The sequence below is a fragment of the Ochotona curzoniae genome, unplaced genomic scaffold (genome assembly GCF_017591425.1).
Source record: "Ochotona curzoniae isolate NIBS_2020 unplaced genomic scaffold, NIBS_Ocur_1.0 contig_3622, whole genome shotgun sequence".
In the NCBI taxonomy this organism is placed as follows: domain Eukaryota; kingdom Metazoa; phylum Chordata; class Mammalia; order Lagomorpha; family Ochotonidae; genus Ochotona; species Ochotona curzoniae.
Window position 1 is genome coordinate 9100113 of NW_024465926.1, and position 23808 is coordinate 9123920.

General features: G+C 46.2%; 1 protein-coding gene across 2 annotated transcripts in view; it reads left to right on the forward strand.

Moving 5' to 3' along the window:
* The first annotated feature begins 1598 nt into the window (after positions 1-1598).
* The window catches only part of RFWD3 (ring finger and WD repeat domain 3), a 36911-nt gene continuing 14701 nt past the window's right edge, over positions 1599-23808 (forward strand). Inside the window, exons 1-6 of one of the 2 annotated variants that reach the window (XM_040982373.1) lie at positions 1599-1736; positions 4768-5389; positions 11739-11941; positions 15753-15823; positions 17813-18004; positions 18085-18176. In XM_040982373.1, coding sequence (XP_040838307.1) covers positions 4770-5389; positions 11739-11941; positions 15753-15823; positions 17813-18004; positions 18085-18176 — 1178 coding nt within the window. In that variant the 5' untranslated portion in view covers positions 1599-1736; positions 4768-4769. Of the gene's footprint in view, positions 1742-4767; positions 5390-11738; positions 11942-15752; positions 15824-17812; positions 18005-18084; positions 18177-23808 lie in introns of both variants that reach the window. The other variant, XM_040982372.1, reaches the window with a different exon arrangement.

Consider the following 23808-nt stretch of genomic DNA (forward strand, 5'->3'; position numbering starts at 1 on the left):
TTTAAACATCATTTCACTATATTTAAATCAATGAAGATTTTACAGAAAGGTCATGTTTGATGAGAGACCATTTTCTTTCCTTGCTACTTGTGTGTAATTTTTCTTTGTTGAACATACAGTACTTGTAAAACAACAATGCTAATCTTATTACACAGTGCATACATGTATCAAAACATCATGTTGTACCCCATAAACATGTACAATTTTTATGTCAAAAAGGAGTCACTCTGAACCTTTCTTGTTCTGCTTCATATTCATTTGTTAAAAAAATTTCTGGGCCCCGCACGGTGGCCAAGTGGTTAAAGGTCCTCGCCTTGCACGCCCGGGATCCCATATGGGCGCCGGTTCTAATCCCGGCAGCCCCGCTTCCCTTCCAGCTCCCTACCTGTGGCCTGGGAAAGCAGTCGAGGACGGCCCAAAGCTTTGGGAACCTGCACCCGCGTGGGAGACCCGGAAGAGGCTCCTGGCTTCAGATCGGCATAGCATCGGCTGTTGCGCTCACTTGGGGAGTGAATCATCGGACGGAAGATCTTCCTCTCTGTCTCTCCTCTCTGTATATCCGCCTTTCCAATGAAAAAAAAAAATTTCTGACTTTTCATATTAGCCATCCTATGATTCTGTAGCTTCTCTTTTGAGAAAAAGGAAAAGTACCTATTTATTTGTTTTTATTTTTAAGATTTATCAATTTTCACTGGATATGCAGAACGATCCTCCATCTTCTGATTAACTCCCCAAATGGTCACAAGGGCCAAAGTCAGGAGGCAGGAGTTTCCTCCGGGTCTCCCGCGTGGGTGCAGGGTCTCAGGGCTTCGGGACATTCTCTACTACTTTCTCAGGTCACAATCAGGGGACCACACCGGCGCCATACGGGCCCCCGGCTCCTGGAAGGATTTGGCTTCGGCTTCAGCGACAGGCTTGGAGGTTTCAGTTCTCTGTGACCTTCCAGTATTTATGTTCTCTATCCACTCTCTCCACAGCTGGCAGCTGAATTAATAAAATGCTGGCAATACGCAGTCGACCTGAGGTTTGTCAGTGTTAGGTGCGAAAATGAGATTTTAATTTATTTCAGCCTTTGAGCTGGATCTGGAAAAACATCTGCTGTGGAGTTTCAAACTACGACAACTATCACAACACTCCATAAACAGGAAGGAGAATGTCTCACAGTGCTCCACGCCCTGGAGAATTCCGGAGAATTCTGGGAACAATGTTTTGGAACTTAACTCCTACGAACACAGATGATTTTCTAGACAAAGTTCTTTATTTAAAGAGTAAAACAGAGGCAGCAAGTACTCCAGCTTGAATATTTTCATCCTCATTCCAAAATGAAGTCCTGTTCCCCGTCTCCCGCCACCCCATACCACGAGCTCTCCAGAAAAGTTCAAAATAGAGCGCGACAGAAATTAACCGCGTTCTTCTCACCGGACTGAGCGCGAGGTGACGGACAGGCGTCGTTGCCAATAGTTTGAGGGTTCCTCCAATGTGGTCCCGCCTAGTTTCTAGCCAATCAGAGCGCCACTGTTTCAGTCTCGGGCCACCCAGGGAAGAAGAAGGGACGCTATTGGCTGTCCGGCTGGGTCTATCATCCAATAGGAGCAGACCGGCTCGGCGCAGTCGGGCGTCTTGACGCTGGAGCGGCTTGAGGAAGCGGCGGTTTGTGAGCTCGGTTTGGTGTCGGAGTTGAACTGCTCTCGGGTGGACCGGAGCCCGCGTTCCCCCGCGGCGTCCTTCAGCCTTAGGTGAGGTGGGACTGCTTCCTTCTCTGGCTTTGGTCTGTGATAACTTCTCGGGTTTGGTCTCGGACCGCTCATCGGGCCTTCTGGAGGGGCCTCTCCTGTCGGGGCCGCGGGGCTGCGAACCCCAAGTTCTTGCCGGGCTCGTGCGGGTGGGACCCGGGGAAGGCGGCGGTTCCCGGCGGTGGTGGGACGGGACGGGACGGGCGGAGCTGGCCAGGCCCGCGCCTGGACGGGGCTTCGGAGGGCCCTGCCCCTCCCCCCACCGCACGAAAGCCTGGCCGAAAAAAAGATTTTTTTTTTCCTTGACCTGAAATTGTCTTCCCCCGTTTTATGGGGTGAAGAAGTTGAGCGAGCCATCGGGAAACCCGCCACAGGCCCTCTACTGCAGCCGAGGTCACCCCCATCCTCACCCCTTCCTTGCTGCCGCCTCGTGCCCACACGACAGGTTGTGGGTGTTGATGCCTGAGTTGGAAAGTTTAGGAAGGATGCTTAGCGGGGAAGCTGGCATGGTGGGTTTTTAAAAGTTTGTTTCTTTGCAAGACAGAATGCGCAGACTTGCCTAGTGTCTGCCGGTTCTTTGCCCTCAAATGCCCGCCCACAAGCCAGGGCTGGGACAAGGCCGGTGCTGGAAGCCGTGGACCCTTGAGCCGTTTTTGGCTAGCTTTTTAGGGTGCTCCTGAGCAGAAAGGTGGGACTAGAATCCGGGCTCTCCGATTGGGGTTGTGGGTGCCCCTAGTCTTCTCTGCACCCTGTGTCGCCCTCCCACCGCACCTGTCCCTTAAGTCGTGACACTTTGAAGGGCGCAAGTAGAGAAGGTGACAGGATGTGGTGAGGGTGCTGGGTGGTGGTCTCTGGCCCCAGACACCCCGCCCCTGCATGGCGCTGCAGCAGAGAACCTTCCCCAACCATCCGCATGTTGCTTTGGAGCCCTGGAGATGTGCCAGTGCGACTGAGAAGCCTCATTGTTTGTGTTATCGAGTGGAGTGGCAGTGGGAGTTGCTTCCTAGATCCTGCCCGTGGGCATCTCCCCGCAGGTCCGGAAGGGTAACTGAGTGTATCTCTGCGATAGCTTGGGGCTTGCGTTGGAAGTGCTGCTTTGGGAAGGCCGCCCCTGCGCCCCGGAAGTCCACTGAACACTTTCATATTACTGTAGCTCGGTTGAGTGTCATTCCTTTCTTGAGTAATACGCTGAACTTGGTAGGTTTGTTTGAAAGCCTTACAGAGAGATTTTCCATTTGCTTGTCCTTTCCTCAAATGGCTCCAACAGGCAGCGCTGGACAGCTGTTTCTTAGGAGCTGTGCCTTGTTGACACTACTCCCAAAACCACATATCATAATCTTATTTTGTCGTCTTAGTTCTTACCTGTTCTTCTGTGTGCCTGATGGTATAACAGGTTCTTAATAAATATTTGTTAAAAGAGCTAACCTAATGACGTTAAAGGTGGGAAACAGCAACCAACAAATTGAGAAAATTTTTGGAAGGTAGTAAATTCCTATTGTTAGTAATTAAATTGATTTTGCAAATGCAAGAATGTGCTTTATGTTTGTATAATTTTTGAAGCCATGATGAATATTGCCTTCTAAAATTAGTTATGTCATCAGGTACAGTTGTTTTTGCTAAATGTCCATATTTTAAGTCAAGACCAAACTATGGTGTATCTGGAAGATTACTTTCAGACTCAATACTCAATAGTTCAATCCTCCTATATATAATATAGATATAATAATTTGGAGGGTACTGCTGTGGTCACAGGATTTTTTTTATTATTAATAGTACTGATTATAAGTTTCTTTTGTAGAAGAATGAAAGTAGATGATGACCAAAACACTTCAAGTTAAAATGAGCATCTAGTGGTAGGCTTTTGGCCTGCCATCAGTTAAGACTTGTTTGAGTTGGGCGTCTGGCACTGTGGCATAATAGGTAAAGCTGTCGCTTGCAGTACCAGCATTCTGTATGGGCAGCATTTCAAGTCATGGTTGCTCCACTTCATTCCAGCTCCTTCCTAATGCACCTGGAAAAGCAGTGGAAGATGGCTTAAGTCCTTGGGTTCCTGCATGCATGTGGGAGACATGGAAGAGCCTGCTGGCCCCTGGCTTAGGATCAGCCCAGCTCTGGCTGTTGCAGCAGATGGAAAATCAACAACCTTTCTCTTTCACTTACTCTCTAACTCTGACTTTTAAGTAAACAATAAATCATTTTTTTAAAGATTTATTTATTGTTATTGCAAAGTCGGATATACAGAGAGGAAGAGAGATAGAGAGGAAGATCTTCCGTCCAATGATTCACTCCCCAAGTGAGCGCAACGGCTGGTGCTGTGCCAGTCTGGAGCCAGGAGCCAGGAACTTCCTCCCACGTGAGTGCAGGGTCCCAAGGCTTTGGACCACCCTTGACTGCTTTCCTAGGCCACAAGCAGGGAGCTGGATGGGAAGCGGGGCTGCCGGGAGTAGAAATGGTACCCACATTGGATCCCAGCACGTTCAAGGTTACGGTTTTAGCCTCTGGGCCACCGCACCAGGACCAAGAACTCTTATTCTGTTGCTGTTTCTCAAGTTAATAAATTAAAAATAACCAAAATCTTTAAGGCTGGAACCTGGCACTGTAGCCTAGCGGCTAAAGTCCTCACCTTGCGCCTGTCAGGATCCCACATGGGTGCCGGTTCTAATCGCAGGGGCCCCGCTTCCCATCCGGCTCCCTGCCTGCGACCTAGGAAAGCAGTCAAGAGTGGCCCAAAGTCTTGGGACTCTGCGCCCATGTGGGAGACCTGGAAGAAGCTCCTGGCTCCTGGTTTCGAATCGGCTAAGCTCTGCCCATTGTGGCCATTTGGGGAGTGAATCAGTGGATGGATCTTCCTCTCTGTCTCTCATTGTCTCTGCATATCTGATTTCTAATAAAAATAAATCCTAAAAAATTCTTAAGGCCGTCATTTTTGCTGATAATAACATTAAATAAAATTCTGGAAGGTGAGATATATTAGCTGCATAAGATGTTTTGTCTGTTTCACTAATTAAACTTTTTATAAATATTGTTTCTGTAGTGATGGCTCAAGAAGCAATGGAATATAACATTCAAGTGCAGGTGGAACATCCTGCCTCAGAACAGCTTGTTCCTGATGTGTTCGTCACCAGGCCAGGACAGTTTCTCATCCTTCCGCCTCATGTTGAAGTTGTCAGCAGCCAAGAGGGATCACTTGTGATCCAGCCTAATCGTGTTGAAGTTGTGAACAGGCAAGAGCAAGCAGCCCTGCTTCAGCCTACCTCTGCCGAAGGGGCCGACAGCCAAGGGATGCCCCCCTTGCTCCAGCCACCTCCCACAGATGTAGGCCACAGACACTTCATAGTGCCCCTGCCTCCACCTGCTCCCCAGGGCTCTGTCAGCCAGCCAGAGGAAGTGGGCCTTGCCGGGGAGGTTCCTGTGGAGACCATGGATCCTGGAGCTCCTGAGCAGCACGGGCAGATCCCTGCAGCTAACCACAATTTCCAGGAGGCTTCATTGGGTTCCGTGAGCAACTTCATCAGTGGGCTACAGAGACTTCACGGCATGCTGGAATTCCTGAGACCCACTGCAGAGCACAGTGTGGGGCCGGTGCGAGTAAGGAGAAGGGGTGCTGCTTCACGCAGAGCCAGAATTGGAGGGTCGCAAAGGACCGATAATGCCAGGTAAGATTTCTACGTAAGTCCTGTAGTTGGTGCTGTGCTGCTGCAGACTGGCAATGTGATTTTTTCCCAGGCCACAAGCAGGGAACTGGATGGGAAGTGTGGAGCTGCCAGGATTAGAACTGGCACCCATATGGGATCCTGGCACGTTCAAGGCAAGGACTTTAGCTGCTTAGCCATGGTGCCGGGCCCCCATGGTTTTTGTTTTAAACATTTATTAATTTGATGGAATCGGTGTGATGACTCCATAGGCTAACTCTCTCTCTCTAGTAGGCCCATTATCCTGTATGGTTGCCACTTCTCATCCTGGCTGCTCCACTTACAGCCCAGCTCCTTGCTTGTGGCCTGGAAAAGCAGTAAGGATGACTCAAATCTTTGAGCCCCTGCCTTCTCCCTCTCTCTCCATCTCCCCTTCTCTTCCTCTCCTTTCTTTCCTCTCTCCTCCTCTCCTCTCTCCCCCTCTCCTCCTCTGCCCCTCTCCTCTCCTCCTCTCTTCCTTCGTGTGACTGCCAGAATGTGCATTCTCCAGGAACTTGGGGGATGGACAGAGGTTGGACTTAAAGATTTCTTTCTTTAGTTATTTTTATTGGAAAGTCAGATATGCAGAGAGGAGGAGAGACAAAGAGGAAGATCTTCCATCCAGTGATTTCAGTCCCCAAGTGGCCACAATGGCTGGAGCTGAGCCAATCCGAAACCAGGAGGCTGGAGCTGCTTCTGGGTCTTCTGTGCAGGGTCCCCAGGCCTTGGGCTGTCCTTGACTGTTTTCCTAGATCATAGGCAGGGAGCTGGATTGGAAGCAGAGCTGCTGGGATGCGAACCAGCGCCCTAATGGAATCCCAGCATCTGCAAGGCAGAGGACCTTAGCTGCTAGGCCGTTATGCCAGGCCGTAAATAAATCTTTTATAAGTTAAATAAAATCAGGTATTGTGGCACAGTGTTCTGAAAAATTTCCTTAGTTTTAAAGGCAGATTTATATAGAGAAAAAAAGAGAGATCTTCCACCTACTGGTTCACGCCTCAAATAGTTGCAACTGTTGTAGCTGAGTCAATCCAAAGCCAGGTGCCAGGAGCTTTCTCTGGGTCTCCCACATGGGTGCAGAGGCGCAAGGACTTGAGCCATTCTCCACTGCTTTCCCAGGACAGAAACTGGCTGGAAAATGGAGCAGCCAGGACATGAACCCCTACCTATATGGGTTACTGACAACACAGGCAGAGAGTTAGCTTACTATGCCACTGTGCTAACCCCTTTCAAGTAAATTTTAAAAGTGATCATAGTGGGGCCGGCATGGCGCAGCTTGTTGGCCTAGTGGCTGGGGTCCTCACTTTGAATGCGCCAGGAATCTATATGGGTGCTGGTTCTAATCCCAGCAAGGCCCACTTCCCATCTAGCTCCCTGCTTGTAGCCTGGGAAAGCCGTCAAGGACGGCCCAAAGCCTTGGGACCCTGCACTCTTGTGGGAGACCCAGGAGAGGTTCCTGTATCCTATCTCCGGATTGGCATGGCACCAGCTGTTACGGTGACTTGGGAAGTGAATCATCGGATGGAAGATCTTCCTTTCTGTCTCTCCTCCTCTGTGTATATCTGACTTCCCAATAAGTCTATCTTAAAAAAAAAAATGAAACAATTGGCAAAATTGGTTAAAGTCAAATTTTCAGAACACTAGAAATTAAGCAAATGCTTATAATAATCCAAGGACTTATTTACAAAAGTAGCTGAATTCTTACGAATTTTGTTGCACATCCTGTTGCATCTCTCGCCCCAGCTAAGCAGGAAGCATAGAGAACAGCAGTTGGATTGACGCTCCTTCAAAGCCTCTTTCCCAGAGAATGCCTTCTGGGTGACCTGTGTGGTGGTTTTATGAAAGCCTCCATGATAAGGTTGTCCTTGACTCAAAGGTTGCCTAGCACAGAAGGCCTGAAATCATTTCTGCAGGGCCTGCTTGGGTAATTATCAAGACAGATAGTAGAATAACAAGATATGTGGGAAGAAAAAAGGGAAGAATGAGATGTTGGCATTTTCTGTTATTTTGTTTTTAACTTTGGGAGGCAGAGGGTCTGTTTATTGGCTCATTCCTCACATGTCCTATAACGGCCGGAGCTGAGCCAGAGGGAAATCCACCCTGGTCTTCATGTGTGTGGCAGGTCCTCCCAGGGTCTGCACCAGCAGGAAGCTGGAATCCAGAGCAGACATTAGACTCAAGTTCTTCAGTTTGGGGAAGTTGGCATTTTAACCACTGGGTCATAAACCTACTCCTTTTCAGCAGTTTTGAAAAGCCTTTGACATGTTAATGGGAATTTGGAAGACCACAAGTGCATCTGGCCATGGTGTGTACAGTTATGCCATCTTTTGGGAAAGACATAAGGCAATACCCCTCTCTCAGCTTGACTGACCTGGAAATTCATCAAAAGCAGTGTGGAGAGAGTTAAGACAGAATTGTCACCTGTTTAATGATTGAACAAATCCCACCCACGTACACAGTCCTTCAGCGGAAGAGTGATGTGGGCTCTCCAGGCAGCTGAGTAGAACTGGTGAAGTGCAAGTCAGAGCCCATGACTAGTTCTGTCATACCCATCAATCAGAATGCCCCCTTTCTCGAGATGTGTGGTTGGTGTTTTTTTTTTTTAAAGATTTATTTTAGTTTTATTTGAAAGGAAGAGTCATAGTGACCGTTTAGAAAGTGAATGAGAAAAAAAAAGTGAATGAGCAGATAGAAGATCTGTGTTTTGTTTTTTTTTTAATTGCAAAGTCAGATATACAGAGGAGGAGAGGCGGGGGGCGGGGGGAAAGGAAAATCTTCCGTCCGATGATTCACCCCACCAAGTGTCTGCAACAGCTGGAACTGCGCCAATCCAAAGCCAGGAGCCTCCTCTGGGTCTCCCACACAGGTGCAGGGTCCCAAAGTTTTGGGCCATCCTCGACTGCTTTCCCAGGCCACAAGCAGGGAGCTGGATGGGAAGCCGGGCTGCTGGGACTAGAACTGGCATCCACATGGAACCTGGCACATTCAAGGCAAGAACTTCAGCTGGTAGGCCACCGCACCGGCCCCTCTGTCTCTGTCTCTGTCTCTGTGTATCTCTGTAATTTCGACTTTCAAGTAAAATATATCTTGAAGGAAGGAAGGGAGTAGAGGAACGAGGAGAGGGGAGAGAGGAAAGAAATGAAGCTGTAATAAGAGCGAAGTTTTAAAATACTACTGAAAACCACAGATATTAACAAGAAAATGAATTGTCATAATTGAAGTGTTAATTGTAAAGGTGAGAAAAAACTATTAAGGCACTAGCCTAGTGATTAAGAAGCCCATAGTGTATTGGGGTTCAGTGTTTGCCTCTGGTCTGGGCTGTTCCCGGTCTTGGTTCTTGTGTCTGCCTGTAGTTTGGAGAGAGGAGTTTCTGAAGCTCCTCTATCAGAACCTCTCCCAATGCCAGATCTTGTGCACACTGGTGGATCCATGGGCCAGTGCTACTCGATCCATCTCCTGTCCTAGCAGGAATAATGGCCTTTCCTGACCGGCCTTCACCCATTTTGGTTCTTACTATTGGGTGCTACAGCCTAGCCAAGCCTGGTCCACACCGAGATACAGCTCATGCAGCTGAGCAGGAGCAGAGACCTAGTCCAGCCCGTCCTACACCTACCCTGGTTCTCATAATTACCAGTGCTGGAGTCTAGCCCAGCCTGGTACATCCCAGATCCAGTCCACACCCGTGCCAAGGGATACTGCAGACTTTTCCAGATGACTGCTGCCCCAATTCTGGCTCTTGCACTTGGTAGTGGGAACCACAATCCAGCCAGGGCGTTCCCTTAGCTCTCCAGCCAGGCCTGGATGGGGATCTTGCACATGCCAGTGGTTGCTCTGACCTAGTTTGGCATAGTTGCTCATCTGTGTTGGCCTTTGCCTTTGGTTGCTGCAGCCTGGCCTGACCTAGCCAGCCCCCAATCCTAACTTTTGCTGGCGGGTGCTGCAACCTGGCCCTGTTCAGTCTGCTCCCATTCCTGGCTCATGCTTATCAGTAGGTGTGATAGCCTAGTCCGGCATGACCTGCACTCCATTCTGGTTTCTGCACTTGCCAGTGGGCTAAGATTTGCTTGGCCCTGCCCAGTCCACCCCCTTCCAAAACCAATCCACACACTTGCCAACAGATGAAGCTACCTTACCCAAGCTTGCCAGCCAACCAGGCCTGGACCACATGCTCACCAGCAGAAGCTATGACCCACCAGGAATGTTTCCCAAGTTCCCCTACTTGGCCAACTCCCAGATCCAGATCTCACGCATGCCAACCAGTGCTATGCCCTTGCCCAGCATAGCCTGCCCCTTCCTGGCCTTTGTATGAGCTGGTGAATGTTGTGATCGCCCCATCTCCTGTTTTAGGGTGCGCATGTGGATGCTGCAGCCTGGATCTACCCAGCTTGTTCCTAGCCCCAGTACTCATTAGTGTCAGTGGGTTCCATAGTCGCACCTAGCTCAGCCCATCACCACCCCAACTCTTAAGCTAACCAGCAGGACTTGAAATTCCACAGGGTAGGGCACATGTATCCCACACAAAATCTACCCCTAGACCTGGTTCGTGTCATGGTCTAGCCTAATGTGACCCATCTCCTGTTCTGACATTCTAAGGTACTGGAATCTAGCCCTGCTAGGCCTCCACCCTTAACTTTTGTCTGGGCTGGTGTGCCGTGGTCAGGCAATGCTTCATGCTAACTAGTCCTGCTCCATCTCCCATGCGGGCTGTCCCATAAAGGTCTTTCGATCTCTCCTCTCCAAACCACCAAGTCTCAGTCCCCTCGCTTACCTGCAAGTACAGTGTTTTTGTCGTTTGGAGTCTTTCAGGAGCCGTTCTTCACTTGCAAGATAATCCCACAGCAGTCTTCTCTACTCCATATCCCCTTGCTGCTTTCCCTGATCTACAATCCATGTGCCCAGGAGTCCGGGGTTCTCCAGCCCAGCCTTTGGAAGCCCAGTGGGTGGTGTGCTTATCCTAAGCTCTGTCCGCCTACCAGAGTCCCAAGCTCCTAGCACTTGTGCTGTCTTTGTGCCTTAGCCCTCCACACACCCCTGATTTGGGTCCATTGAAGTTCTCCAGGACTGGTTCACCAGCACACCAGAGCAGCATGCTGACCTGGGGCTCTCCCCTCCCCTCAGCTCACCCAGGACCAAGCATGTGGGGAAATCCCCAGGTTTTCTCCATTTTCCTAGAGGTGAGCTCCTAGGTCCCCACATGCCCACTAGTGCTATGCCCTTAGCTCTCCCCCCGACTCAAGCCTGCATCCCCTTCCCCCCACAGAACCCTTGCTGCCCCCTGGCTGGCAAACTGGCATGGGAGAATTCATACGAGACCATTTTTGAACAAAATGTTTTTGCCCACATTTGCTTTTTAGCTGGTAATACCAGCAAACAAATTCCTCTGTCTAATCCTTTGAAGTTATTGACACTTGGTGCCAGAGCTTTAACATAGCAGGTTAATTTCCAATTGCAACACTGACACCCCTTATGGGGCACTTGTTCCAGTCGTGGCTGCTCCACTTTTTTTTTTTTTTTTTTTTTAGATTTATTTTTATTATTTTTTCATTGGAAAGGAGGATATACAGAGAGGAGAGACAGAGAGGAAGATCCTCCGTCCGATGATTCACTTCCCAAGTGTGCGCAACGGGCCGATACTATGCCAGTCCGAAGCCAGGAGCCTCTTCCGGGTCTCCCACGCGGGTGCAGGGTCCCAAAGCTTTGGGCCGTCCTCGACCGCCCTCCCAGGCCACAGGCAGGGAGCTGGAAGGGAAGCGGGGCTGCCGGGATTAGAACCGGCGCCCATATGGGATCCCGGGCATGCAAGGCGAGGACCTTTAACCACTTGTGCCACCGCGCCGGGCCCGTGGCTGCTCCACTTTCAATCCAGCTCCCTGTTTATAATCTGGGAGAGCAGTAGAAGATAGCCCAAGACCTTGGCTGCCTGCACTCATATGGGAGATCTGGAAGAAGCTTCTGGTTCCTGGCTTCAGGTCAGCCCAGCTCTGGCTGTTGTGATAATTTGTGGAGTGAACTAGTAGAGGGAAGATTTCTCTCTCTCTCTCCTTCTCTGTAATTCTGCCTTTCAAATACAAATAAATAGATCTTTAAAAGAAAAAAAGATATTGTCACATGGCAAAAGATGAGTATAATTGGTTTTTAGTGGAAAGGTTAAGCTCCAGTGTGGGATAAAGTAGCAGAGTTAGTGGAAATGATAATATCAAGGTCAGCTGCCATCTTTTAAAATCCGGCTTGGAGACAGATTTAAATGACTGGGATTTACTTCAGGTTACTCTGGGTTATTCTGTTGGTTATGGTTCATGGTACTATAATTCTGTTGTCTTCTCTGCTTCCATAGATTGAGAACACCACTGGATGCTTATTTCCAGGTGAGCAGGACCCAGCCTCCCATGTCAGATACCACTGATAATTCAGGCACTAGGAATCCTGTGCCTGAAAATTTGGTTCTGTCAAGTGGTTCTGCTTCTGACAGTGATAGCTCTGCAGAGAATGAAGAAGTGGTTGCCCAGCCAGAGCAACCTGGAGATGTCGTTTTAGAAGGTGAGTATTTCATTTACCATGCTGACAACTACGCAGCCTATAGTTGTCCCACAGTGTAATATCATTTGTGACCCAGTGAGTTAGTTATTTTATAATGGCATTTTGTGAACTTTTATTCCTTTATACAGCCAATAAGTTGTTTTAAAAAGTTTTATAAATTCAGCACCCTGTCTAACATCCTAGTAATACTGTATGTTGTGAAGGTGGGACATTATTTAGCAAATGGTGAGTGGGCAGGGAATCCTAAAGTAGATGTCCTGCTTGAAATAAAAGCCCACTGGTACCCCAGATTGTGGTTTCTTGTTATTTTTTTTCCCCAGGAAAAAGGACTAAGGCACCCTGGGAAATGACTTTCCACATACTCAGAGATACACAAGTTGAGCCTGACATTTTCTTATACTGGAAAACAAGGAAGCCATAAGAATCAGAGGTTTATCAATAGGTGCAAAATCCACTTAAAGGTGCTCTTGGTAGTTTACGATAGCTTAAATTTAGCAGAAAGAGTATTAACATATGTTATTTTAAGATGTTGGGCTTAAATGGATTGCAGTATATCACCTCTAATTAGATACAATTTTCATAAACCTCATCCCCATTAAACATTGTTAAATACCTCATTAGTCTGAAAAAAATGTTAAAAAAAAAAAAAGATCAGGGCCCAACATGATGGCTCAATTGGTTAATCCTTCCCCTGCAAGTGCTGAGATAACATATGGGCTCCACTTCGCATCCAGCGCCCTGCTTACTGGCCTGCGGAAGCAGTAGAGGATGGCTCAGAGCCTTGGCACTCTGCAGCCATGTTGGAGACCCAGAAGAAGTGCCTGGCTCCAGGCTTCAGATAGGGCCAACTCTGGCTGTTTGGCCATTTGGGGAGTGAATCAGTGGATGGAAGATCTTCCTGACTCTCCTCTCCTCTCTGTAAATCTTCCTTTCCAATAAAAGCATAAATCTTTAAAAATAAATAAACTTTTTTTTCTTTTTGGCCAATTGAGCTATTGCACTGGGCCCAAACCTTTCTTTTCTTTTTTATTTCAAAGACAAGTTAAACGTCTGGGTGATTAAAGGATATTAAAGGACTATTAGTCTTGTTAATTATGATAATGATACAATATAGTTTAAAAATCCTTATCAGTTAGTGTTGTAACAAGTTGTATAGTGTGATGACATTTTAGAGTTTAAGTAATACATTGAAAAGAAAACAGTGGAATGTGGGTTCAATAAAATTAGCAAAATAATGATTTTTAATTGCATTATGAGTACTTGTGGGTTAACATGCTACCTACCTTTAAAAAATATTTATTTACTTAATAACTTTGTTTGAAAGGCAGAGTAACAGACAATGGGAGCAACAGAGAGAAGGGGCCTGCATCGACTGCTTCACTTCCCAAGCACTGCCCCGGCCAGCCTGGGCTAGCTGGAGGCCAGGGGCCCAGCTCACCATCCTGCTGTCCCACGAATGGCGTTGGCCCCAGTTCTCAGATTACCTGCAGCTTCTCTCCCGGATATGTGCAGCTAGATTAGAAGTGCAGGAGCTGGGACATGGGTACAGGATGCTAGCGTCACAGGCAGTAGCTTAGCTTGCTGCACTGCAGCGCCTGTCTTTGTTTTGTCTAACTTTTATATGTATTTGAGAATATCCAAAATTTAAAAAAAATATTTATTAAGGGTCTCTTGGCTTCGAATCGGCTAAGCTCTGATTGATGCAGCCACTTGGGGAGTGAATCAGTGGATGAAAATCTTTCTGTCTCTCCTCTGTAAATTTGAGTTTCAAATAAAAATTTACAAATAAAATTTTAAAAAAGATTTATTTTATTTTTTTGCAAAGTCAGATATACAAGAGCGAAGGAGAGACAGAGAGGAAGATCTTCTGTCCGATGATTCACTCCCCAAGTGACTGCAACAGGTGATGCTGTGCTGATCCGAAGCCAGGAGCCAGGATCTTCCTTCAGGTCTCCCACATGGGTGCAGGTTCCCAAGGCTTTGGGCCATCCTCGGTTGCTCTCTCAGGCCACAAGCAGGGAACTAGATGGGAACAGGGCCACCGGGATTAGAACTGGCGCCCATATGGGATTCCGGTGTGTTCAAGGTGAGGACTTTAGCCGCTAGGCTACCGTGCTGGGTCTGACAAATTAAAAAATTAAATAAATTAATGAATTAAATTCACCAATCATATGTGGGGAAAGTGTTGTAATTTTTATAGAAACACTGTCAATTAGCAATGGCTTTAGCAGGACCACTGATGTTCCAGGGAGAATTACAGCTCAGCCTCTGAAGCCAGTGTTACATAAGAGCCCCAGTTCAAGTGCCAGCTGGTCTACTTCCATCTAGCTCCATGATAATGTGCCTAGGAGGGCTCAGTGTGGTAACCTAGCTGCTAAAGTCTTTACTTTGCACATGCCAGGATCCCACATGGGCGCCAATTCGTATCCCAGTGACCCCACTTCCCATCCTGCTCCCTGCTTGTGGCCTGGGGAAGCAATGAAGGATGGCCCAAAGCCTTGGGATCCTGCATCCATGTGGGAGACCCGGAAGAAGCTCCTGGCTTCTAGCTTTGGATTGGCTCAGCTCTGGCCATTATGGCTGCTTGGGAAGTGAACCATTGAACAGAGATCTTCTTTTCTGTCTCTCTTCCTATCTGTATATCTGCCTTTCCAATAAAAATAAATACATCTTTTAAAAAGAAGATGGTCCAAGGACTTTTTTTAAGAGATTTATTTTTAATAAAGATCTCGCCCAATATCATGTAAGATACATGGAAAAGGATGATTCACCTTAAAAGTATCCTTATTCCGGGCCCGGCAGCATGGCCTAGAAGCTAAAGTCCTCACCTTGAACGCACCAGGATCCCATATGGGCGCCGGTTCTAATCCTAGCAGCTCCACTTCCCATCCAGCTCCCTGCTTGTGGCCTGGGAAAGCAGTTGAGGACGGCCCAAAGCTTTGGGACCCTGCACCCGTGTGGGATACCCGGAAGAAGTTCCTGGATCCTGGCTTCAGATTGGCATAGCATCGGCCGTTGCACTCACTTGGGGAGTGAATCATTGGACGGAAGATCTTCCTCTCTGTCTCTCCTCCTCTCTGTATATCTGCCTTTGTAATAAAAATAAATAAATCTTTAAAAAAAAAAAGTATCCTTATTCCATGAATTTTTTCTGTAAGTTGATAAATGAATAATTTTTAAATTCTTGAAAGTTAAATGTACAAATTAGAATCTGAAATTATATCAGTTATAAAATTGACATGTATTAAAAACAGAATGTCTTTTTATTGGAAAGGAAGGTAAACAGAGAAGGATATACACAGATAAATATTTTCCATCCCCTGGTTTATTGCCCCAGTAGCCATAATGGCTGAGCTGATCCAAAGCCAGGAACCGGGAACTTGCCCTGAGTCTCCTATATGGGTGCAGAGTGCCAAGGCCCTGGGCCGGCTTTGTCTGCTTTCCCACAACACAGTCCCATGCCCACATGGGATCTCTGCACATGGAAGGCAAGGATTTAGTCACTAGGCCATCATACTGGGCCCTGGTCCAAGTACTTTTGGGCTTCTACCACTCACATTGCATACTTGGGTAAGCTCCAGGTACCTGGCTTTAGCCTGGCCCAGCTCCAGCCATTGCAGCTATTTGGAGAGTGGACTGGAGAGAACATGGAAGGTCTCTCTCACTATCTTTCTCCCTTTTTCTCACTCTGCCTTTGAGATAACTAAATCATAAGGGAAAAAAAGAGCTTTAGTGAGTTAGGCTTTTTATATCTAATTTATGTCTTTGTATGTGTGTGTGTAACCTGTTATTTCTGGAAACGACTTGGCAGAGCAAGAAGGAGGTGTCTCAACCGAGCAAGAAGCTACATGTACCGGTGAAGGCAAGGTTGCCTCCGAACAGGTAATTTAAACATTCTTTGAAATGTATCTCTTCAGTTTTCATTTTAAAAAGAGGTGGCTAGTAAAGTACAAAGTTTATCAGCAAGATATCCAAGGGTGAGGGGTTAGTGTTGTGGTATAGTGGGTTAGGGCACTGGTTACAGTATGAGCCTGCCAGTGGTTACAGTGGGAGCACTGGTTTGACTGGGCTGCTCCATTTCCAATATGTCTCCTTGATGTTGTGCCTAGGAATGCAGGAAAAGATGACGTCAGCTGCTTAGCACCGCCCCCCACGCCCCCCTCCCCGCCGAGGGAGACCTAGATGGCATTTTGTCCTGACCCAGTCCTGGCTGTGTGCCATTTGAGAGTGAACCAGGGATGAAATCTGTTTCTCCCTTTCTTTCACTACTTTTCATAGAAATAATAAAGTAAATCTTTTTATTTTTGGTTAAGATTTATTTATTTTTATTAGAAATGCAGGTCAGATTTACATATAGAAGGAAAGATAGAATGATCTATCTGCTGGTTCATTCCCCAAATGACCACAGTGATCAGAGCTAAGCTGATCTTAAGTCAGGAGCCAGAAGCCTCTTCTGGGTCTCCCACATGGGTTCAGGGTCCCAAGGCCTCGGACCGTCCTCTATTGCTTAACTAGGCCATAAGCAGGGAGCTGGGCGGGAAGCGAAGCAGCTTGGACATGAACTAGCACCAATATGAGATCTGGTGCAAGGCAAGGATTTAGTTGTTGAGCCATCATATTCGGCCCAAAAATAAAATCTTAAAAAAAAAAAAAAAGATTCCTGGTACTGGTGTGGTGGCTGAATTGGCTGATCTTTCACCTGCAACTGGTAGTCTCTCATATGCGCGCCGGTTCGTGTCCCAGCTGCTCCATCTCCCATCCAGCTCCCTGCATGTGGCCTTGGAAAGCATAGAGAGGATTGCCTGTGTCCTTGGGCCCCTGCACTGGTGTGGGATATCCAGAAGAAGCTCCTGGCTCCGGATTGGCCAGCTCAGATCGTTGAGGCCACTAGGAGAGTGAATGAACAGATGGAAGATCTTCTTTTCTGTCTCTCCTCTCTGCATCTTGACTTTCTTATATTAACATAAAAACTGTAAAAACAGAAAAAGTTCGCGAATGCCAGTTTCAGGCATTCATTATCTGCCTGAAAATTTTGTAAATGTGTTTCTTACAAATTATCAAAGACAATGTGATTATTGTATGGTAAACAGTTTTTATAATTGCTTTACATCATTGTTCTTTTTAAAAAATTTTTATTACAAAGTCAGATATACAGAGAGGAAAAGAGACAGAGAGGAAGATTTTCTGTCCAGTGATTGACTCCCCAAGTGAGTGCAACAGCTGGTGCAGTGCCGATCAGGAGCCAGGAACCAGGAACTTCCTCCAGGTCTCCCACATGGGTGGGAAAGCCTCTGTACCCTGCACCTGCTCGGAGACCTGGGAGAAGCTCTTGGCTTCAAGTTGACTCAGCTCTGACTGTAGCTGCCACTTGGGGAATTGAACCAGTGGATGGAGGATCTTTGTCTTTTCTTCTCTATGTAAAAGCTGCATTGCCAATAAAAAATATATATAGGGAATCATGTTTTCCATGTTTATATGTCTTTGTTTATATCCTCTCTGTAGTTTCCTAGTTTTTTTTTCTTTGATCCACATGAGCCAAAATATAAAGCCTGAATTGATAATGAACGTAATTTTTAATTTGTATAAACTTGTTACTGATGTTTTGTTATCTGTTTTTATTTATGAAAAGATAAAAGTAATCCAGAAATTTCTTAAGATCAAAGAGTTGCAGTATTTTCATGCTTTGTGCTAAGTTTTTGTAGATTACAGTCTGGAAGGAATGATAAATAATTCATTGGTGTTGCAGGTTCTTTGTCTTTTCCATTAGATGTGTATAATTTTTGTATACTTCCTAATCTGGAAGAATTGCATATTGTCTTAAGACTGACTTTACGTATCCTGTCTTCTGAGTGCCTTCCACTTTGTGTTCAGTCTCGCAGTGGGTCCAGCCCTGTCGCACCTTCTGCTTCTGTTGATGATGAAGAAGGGGACACTTGCACGATTTGTTTGGAACAGTGGACCAATGCTGGGGAACACCGGCTGACAGCACTACGTTGTGGGCATCTCTTTGGGTATAAGTGCATTTCTCAGTGGCTCAAAGGACAAGTACGAAAATGTCCCCAGGTAAGGACATAGGTTAGGATGAACTGTTTTAATGCAGAATCCTTACGCTTATACTAATTATGTCCTATTGGGCTCCTTAGTGCAATAAGAAAGCCAAGCACAGTGACATCGTTGTTCTTTATGCCCGAAATCTGAGAGCTTTGGACACGAGTGAACAGGAGCAGCTCAAGAGGTAGGTGTTACGTGTGCCCAGCTGGGATGTTTCCTCTGCTTTTTTTTTTTTTTCCTTTTTGATAGGCACATATGAAAAAGATATATGACCCAATATTGGTGTGAGGAGTTTTGCCTTGACCAATGAAGATCATTGGTAGGCTCTTACATTATTGTTAATACGTATGTGATGCATTCTAAAGGAGGCCTACATGGTTTGTTTTCCTTCACACCGTACAAGTGAGAGTTTGGTAGACTGGCATGGCATATGGGTTAAGCTGACCACTTTGGATACCAGCATCCTATTTTCACAATGCCAGTTTCTGGCTCCCCACTTCTGATTGGGCTTCCTGTTAATGCATGTAGGAATGAAATGGATGATGGTTCATGTGTTTGGACCCCAGCCATCCATGTGGGTGACCCAGTTGGAGTTCCTGGCTCTTGGATTTAGCCTGGCCTAGCCATGACTGTTGTAGCTGTTTAAGTAGTGAAACATTAGATGGAAAATTCTCCTTTTTCTCTTTTTACCTTATTTTTCTTCAAGGTTGTCTTTTGTTATGGCGAATGGCATAGAACTTAAATCACTATAACACATCCCACTTGAGTATGAGGTTGGACTCCTTCCTTTGGTCTGACTGAATTGTCCTGGGTATTGAGCCAGAGTGCAGATCTGTCATTTTCTTTCTCTCTGCTCTACATTTCCCTGCTTTTCAGAAATTAAAATTTGGTTTTTCTGTTCTGAGTAGCTGCTATTCCATGTTAATTTTTAAGTTCCATGAAAAATCCTTTTGGGCACCTGGCGCAGTGGCCTTGTATGGCGGCTTAAAGGCAAAAATCCTTGCCTTGAATGCACCAGGATCCCATATGGGCGCTGGTTCTAATCCCGGCAGCTCTACTTCCCTTCCAGCTCCCTGCTTGTGGCCTGGGAAAGCAGCTAAGGATAGCCCAAAGCCTTGGGATCCTGCACTCTTGTGGGAGACCGGGAACAAGATCTGGGCTCCTGGCTTTGGATTGGCACAGCACTGGCCATTGTAGTCACTTGGGGAGTGAATCATTGGATGGAAGATCTTCCTCCGTGTCTCCCCTCTCCATATATTTGACTTTGCAATAAGAATAAATAAATCTTTTTCAAAAAATATTTTTGGATTCTAAGTAACATCAAATTCATAGAGTTACTTGAAATATCTTCATGATAACTTTGTTTCTCCAGCTGTGAACATTGCAAAATATTCTGCCATTTATTTTCTGTACTGTCTCTCCTCAGTTATACTCTGCTTGGTAAAATACTGTATAACTTTAACTTTATTCCTGAATTGCCATCATTAATATTGCTACTGTAAATATATTATTTCCTATTATGTTTGTAAATCATATATTTGATATATAAAGAGTCCCACTGATTAATTTTCTTGGTACCTTGATTTCAACAACTTTGTTGAAATGGAAAAACATTGTGAGTTCTCTTGAGTCATTCGTGAAAATAAGGGCAACTTGTCTCTTCCTTGTCAACTTTTTAAAAGATTGTTTATTTAAAATTAATTCGTTAATTGGGCCCGGCGCGGTGGCGCAAGTGGTTAAAGGTCCTCGCCTTGCACGCCCGGGATCCCATATGGGCGCCGGTTCTAATCCCGGCAGCCCCACTTCCCTTCCAGCTCCCTGCCTGTGGCCTGGGAAAGCAGTCGAGGACAGCCCAAAGCTTTGGGAACCTGCACCCGCGTGGGAGACCCAGAAGAGGCTCCTGGCTTCGGATCGGCATAGTATCGGCCCGTTGCGCTCACTTGGGGAGTGAATCATCGGACGGAAGATCTTCCTCTCTGTCTCTCCTCTCTGTATATCCGCCTTTCCAATGAAAAAATAATAAAAATAAATCTTAAAAAAAAAAATTAATTCGTTAATTAATTTTTGGAAAGGCAGAGTTACAGAGAGAAAAGGTGATACAGGAAGAGATATTTTTGTCCACGGTTCATTTCTCAAATAGCTACAGTGGTCAGAGCTGGGTTGATTGAAGCTAGGAGTAAGAAGATGCCTTTTTTTTTTTAATTAATTAGTTTTTTTTATTGGGAAGTCAAATATGCAGAGAGGAGAGACATAAAGATCTTTCATCTGCTGATTGATTCTCCAGATGTCTGCATTGGGTGGAGCTTAGCTGATCAGAAGCCAGGAGCCAGAAGCTTCTTCAGGTCTCCACGTGGGTGCTGACTCCTAAGGCTTAGGTCCATCCTCTACTGCTTTCCCAGGCCACAGGCTGGGAGCTTGATGTGCAGCAGGGCTGCTGGGACACAAACTGGCACCTACACAGGATCCCGACGCATGCAAGACAAGGACGTTAGACACTGGGCTATTGTGCCAGGCCCAGGAGTTTCTTCTTGGTCTCCTAGGTGCTAGGGCTCAAGGAAAGTCAGATATGCTGAGAGGAGGAAAGACAGAGAGGAAGATCTTCCATCAGATGATTCACTCCCCAGGTGACAACGGCCGGTGCTGCTCTGATCTGAAGCCAGGAGTCAGGAACTTCTTCCAGGTCTCCCACTGGGTGCAGGATCCCAAGGCTTTGGGCCACCCTCGTCTGCTTCCCAGGCCACAAGCAGGGAGCTGCATGGGAAGTGGGCTGCCAGGAGTAGAACCAGCTCCAGTGTGGGATCCTGACGCGTTCAAGGCAAGGATTTTAGCCTCTAAGCCACCATACAAGGCCCATGCCATAAGCAGGGAGCTGAATCATGAAGTGGAACAGCTGGGATATGAAACAGCGCCCATGTAGGATCCCAGCGTCAGCCTCTTCCTTAATTCTAATTTGTTATCCTTTTGTTAGTATTTGCTTTTGCTTTTGTGATATTATTTTCTTAGAGTGTCTCATGAATAGCAGCTTATTTTAGCAGAACCTTGGCATCGCTTCTCGGCCTTTTGGCTAAGATCAAGTGTAGGAGAATCTTGGCCTTTAACCTGTTTGTGTAATCTGTAATTTACATTAGCTGTGGCAGTGAGCTGGCCTTGACCTTCCTTTTACCTGTGGCAAATAGTTCCCATCCCATATCCCTAGTTGCTTTAACATTCCTCATCACAGATGCTTGGTTTTTTTTTTTTCTTTTGTTTATTTATTTATTTGTTTTATATAATTTTATGACACAGTTTCATAGGCTCTGGCATTCCCCCAGTCTCTCTTCAAACCCTCCCTCTTCATATTGAATTCCTCCTATTGTTACAGTAGTACAGTGCATAACCAGTCATGATTCCTTCATTGCGGGCATGGACCATGCGGAGAGTCCAGCATCTTATTGTCCAAATAAATTCAACAGTTTCATTGGGAGACCTTCCTTGGTCTAAAAGTAGAGCTGGCAGAATCTCATCCCCTTCAATGAGATATCACTCAACAGGAAGAAACATGGAAATCAACAACATCATGAAGTTAATTAACATGGTATTGAGTGACCAATATGTTTGAAAATGCAGGTTCTTAACTACATCCTGTAACTACTTCTTTGACATCTCAGTTTTAGTATATATACAACCAGCTGCTATAAACCTTTTTTTTTTCTTCCCAAGCTAACTTGTTTTTGAGTTAGCCTAAATCAGAGTGGCACAGGAACAGTGAAAGGATCAGCATTAACATCCATCATATATAACAGCTGAGTACAAACTTAACATCAAAGTTTCTATGCAGTTACATTTTGGCTTAGCATCAACAGTCATAAATTGAGCAATTTTTGGGGGGTAGAATATTAAGCCACAATTTAAACTTTGCAGCATACAGTGATTAAGCATGGTTTTATAGAACTTTGCATTTTAACAATTGAAGTATAGAAAAGTTTTAGGCAGGTGAGCAGGGAAATCCCCAACAATTTAACTCTGCATCCTACCTAGTAAAGTCCAGGAGAAGCGAATAGGGAGCCTGACCAGTAAGTATAGGCTGAGCGATTACAGGCTAGTTGGCCTTTTCCCTGGCTGTTCCAGACTATCTATGTCAGTGAGTGTCTCTGTCTATCTGAAAAGCCAGATGGGAAGCCTGATCAGTAAGGTACAAGCTGAATGATTATCAACTATCTGACCTTTGTTAGTCATTGATTATCTGAACTAATTTTGGGGCTCACAAGCAACCCTAGTGGTTGGTATAAGAGAGTGCTGGGATCCAAGGCTGGAACTAGATAAGAACCTGAGAAAGCTCCTCTCCTGAGTCCTGAAGGAAATTTACAATCCTTTGATCTCTGAGTGCCTCTTGGGGCTCCTGGCTGTAGTTCCGATGTCACCAGACCCTATGAGAGGGTTTTGGGCTGCTACCATCCCGTGTGGGAAATCCAATAGGAAATGACTGACCTCAGAGTTCTCTGCCTCTGAGGGCATTCATATTCCCAGTGATCTCCTAGGCAGTCAGGATACGGTTTTTGGTGTCCATACTGACAGTCCTCGACAAAGCATCCTTTGCTTCTGTGGTAAAAGCACTTGGGAGGCCTCTGGGAGTCTCCGGGACTAGGAAACAGACCTCCTCTCATGCTCCTGTCCACCCTGAGATCCCCTGCTGCTCTATACACACACCCTCCTTTTAAGAGGGTGTCAGGGTTGTTCTTGGATCCCACCACAAATTTTTATGGTTTTTCTAATGTCTAAGGCTATTAAGAATTTGTTATCTGTAAATAAGTTACACTTAAAGTCTTCCTCAAACATTGTAAGAAGGTGGGGAATTTCTCTGCACTCCTGACCTGTAGTAGAACAAGAGGAATATTAAACAAATTTAGTTTTTCAATTCTTAGAGCAGTTGCACTAAGGGTTCCATCTTCTCCAGGGGCAGTGTTGTATTCGAGGGAGTTGCTGCACTTCCGAGGTCAGATGAGCCATAGTTTTGAGGATCCATCAGGAAATTTTAGGGACAAAAAGCATAATCTTTTCCACAGATTATTAGTATTCCAGGATATCAGTCATTCAGTTGTTTTATCAAATGCATCATGAAGTCAGGGACAGTTGTGCTTGATGTGCCAATCTCTTAAAATCCCCCATGTCACCCAGTGTTGGGAGGGATGTGGCCTCTTCCTCCTCCATTGTCTCCTTGATGGTGATGGATCTTTCAGGATGAGGTTGCGAGGTTGTCTTACTGGAGGGGCTTCCTCCAGTGGATGGGGTACAGGGCTTTACGTTATGAGCAGGCACCCACACAGACTGCAGTTGTTTCTGGGAAAACACAAGCAAACCCTAGTTAGCAGGTACTCAGGAACTCTCCACTTTTGGGTGGCTGGGTCCCTCCAGTGAACCAAAGGCAACAGATGCTTGGTTTAACGCCAAAGTTTTAGCTCATGGGCTTAGTCCTGTATGCTACTTTTTGATAGTTTCTAGATTTCAAAGTTTGGTTTTTTTTTTTATTATTATTATTATTATTTATTGGAAAGGCAGATATACAGAGAGGAAGATCTTCCGTCCGATGATGATTCACTCCCCAAGTGAGCGCAACGGCCGATGCTATGCCGATCAGAAGCCAGGAGCCTCTTCTGGGTCTCCCACACGGGTGCAGGGTCCCAAAGCTCTGGGCTGTCCTTGACTACTTTCCCGGGCCACAGGCAGGGAGCTGGATGGGAAGTGGGGCCACCGGGAATAGAACCGGTGCCCATATGAGATCCCGGGCGTGCAAGGCGAGGACCTTAACCAGTTGCGCCACTGCGCCGGGCCCCAAAGTT